We start from the raw sequence: 958 nt of genomic DNA on the forward strand, positions 1-958 counted from the left end.
AAATAAAATAAAATTCTAGAGTGTGCAATGCTAATTTAGAAATCACCGTTAACTATAAAACCTGAGGCTAATTATTCTGGCGTTATACTCACCCATCTCTGCGCATCCTGCGAGTGAGGTCATCACAGCGTCTCTTTGTCTCTACAAATATTATGGTCTTATTTTCCTTTTCAGCCATTATTTCCTCCATCAGCTGAATCAATCTAAGACCAAAAACACAGTCATCATAAAAAAAAATACCCCATACAAAAAAAAAAAAAAAAAACCCAGAAAACCCACACATTAAGTAGATCACTTCCATAATAACTCCCGAAGCTATACTTATAACTAGAATTCAACCCCCCAAAAATAAACAAACAAATAAAAATTAAAAAAAAAAAAAATAGGGGCCAGGGAGATGGCTCAGTAGAATAAGCGCTTGCCTGGCAAGCGTGAGGGCCTGAGTTCAACCCCCAGTTCTGGAAAACAAAAACAAAAACAAACCCAAGATGCTCCTGTTGGTGATACAAAGAATGGATTATTATTAGGGCTACGGAGATGGCTCAGTGGAATAAGTGCTTCCCTGGCAAGCACAAGGGCCGGAGTTCAAACCCCAGTTCGGAAAAAAAAAAAAAAAAAAGAAAAGAAAAGAAAATCCTTAGTTTTGAACTTACCATTAAGTACCCAATCTCTTTCTGGTTGACTCTTATCTCCATGGATACACATAGCTGGCCAACTATCAGAAAAATGTGACAAACATCTTAGAAATTTTTTAAACAGAAAAATTAAGTTTTTTTTAAAAGGTTATTACATTGTTTTGATTAAGGTTAGAGAACATGAACAGACAACTGCATTCACTTAAAGATAGGCACAGCAGCATATGTCTGTAACCCCAGCATTCTGGGAAGCTGAGGCCAGGGAATCCCACATTCAGTCACGCCAGGATAACTTAGCAAGGGTCTGTCTCAAAAGTGCAAAA

The 958-nt window shown here is 37.3% G+C and overlaps 1 protein-coding gene across 2 annotated transcripts in view; it reads right to left on the reverse strand.

The window, feature by feature from the left end:
- The window catches only part of Ddx17 (DEAD-box helicase 17), a 19,430-nt gene that overhangs the window by 8,607 nt on the left and 9,865 nt on the right, over positions 1-958 (reverse strand). For both annotated transcript variants that reach the window (XM_004634619.2, XM_004634618.2), the window contains exon 9: positions 90-203. In XM_004634619.2, the coding sequence (XP_004634676.1) occupies positions 90-203 (114 nt within the window). The remainder of the gene's footprint in view (positions 1-89; positions 204-958) is intronic.

Source organism: Octodon degus, unplaced genomic scaffold (assembly GCF_000260255.1).
Source record: "Octodon degus isolate 3935 unplaced genomic scaffold, OctDeg1.0 scaffold00064, whole genome shotgun sequence".
Lineage (NCBI taxonomy): Eukaryota > Metazoa > Chordata > Mammalia > Rodentia > Octodontidae > Octodon > Octodon degus.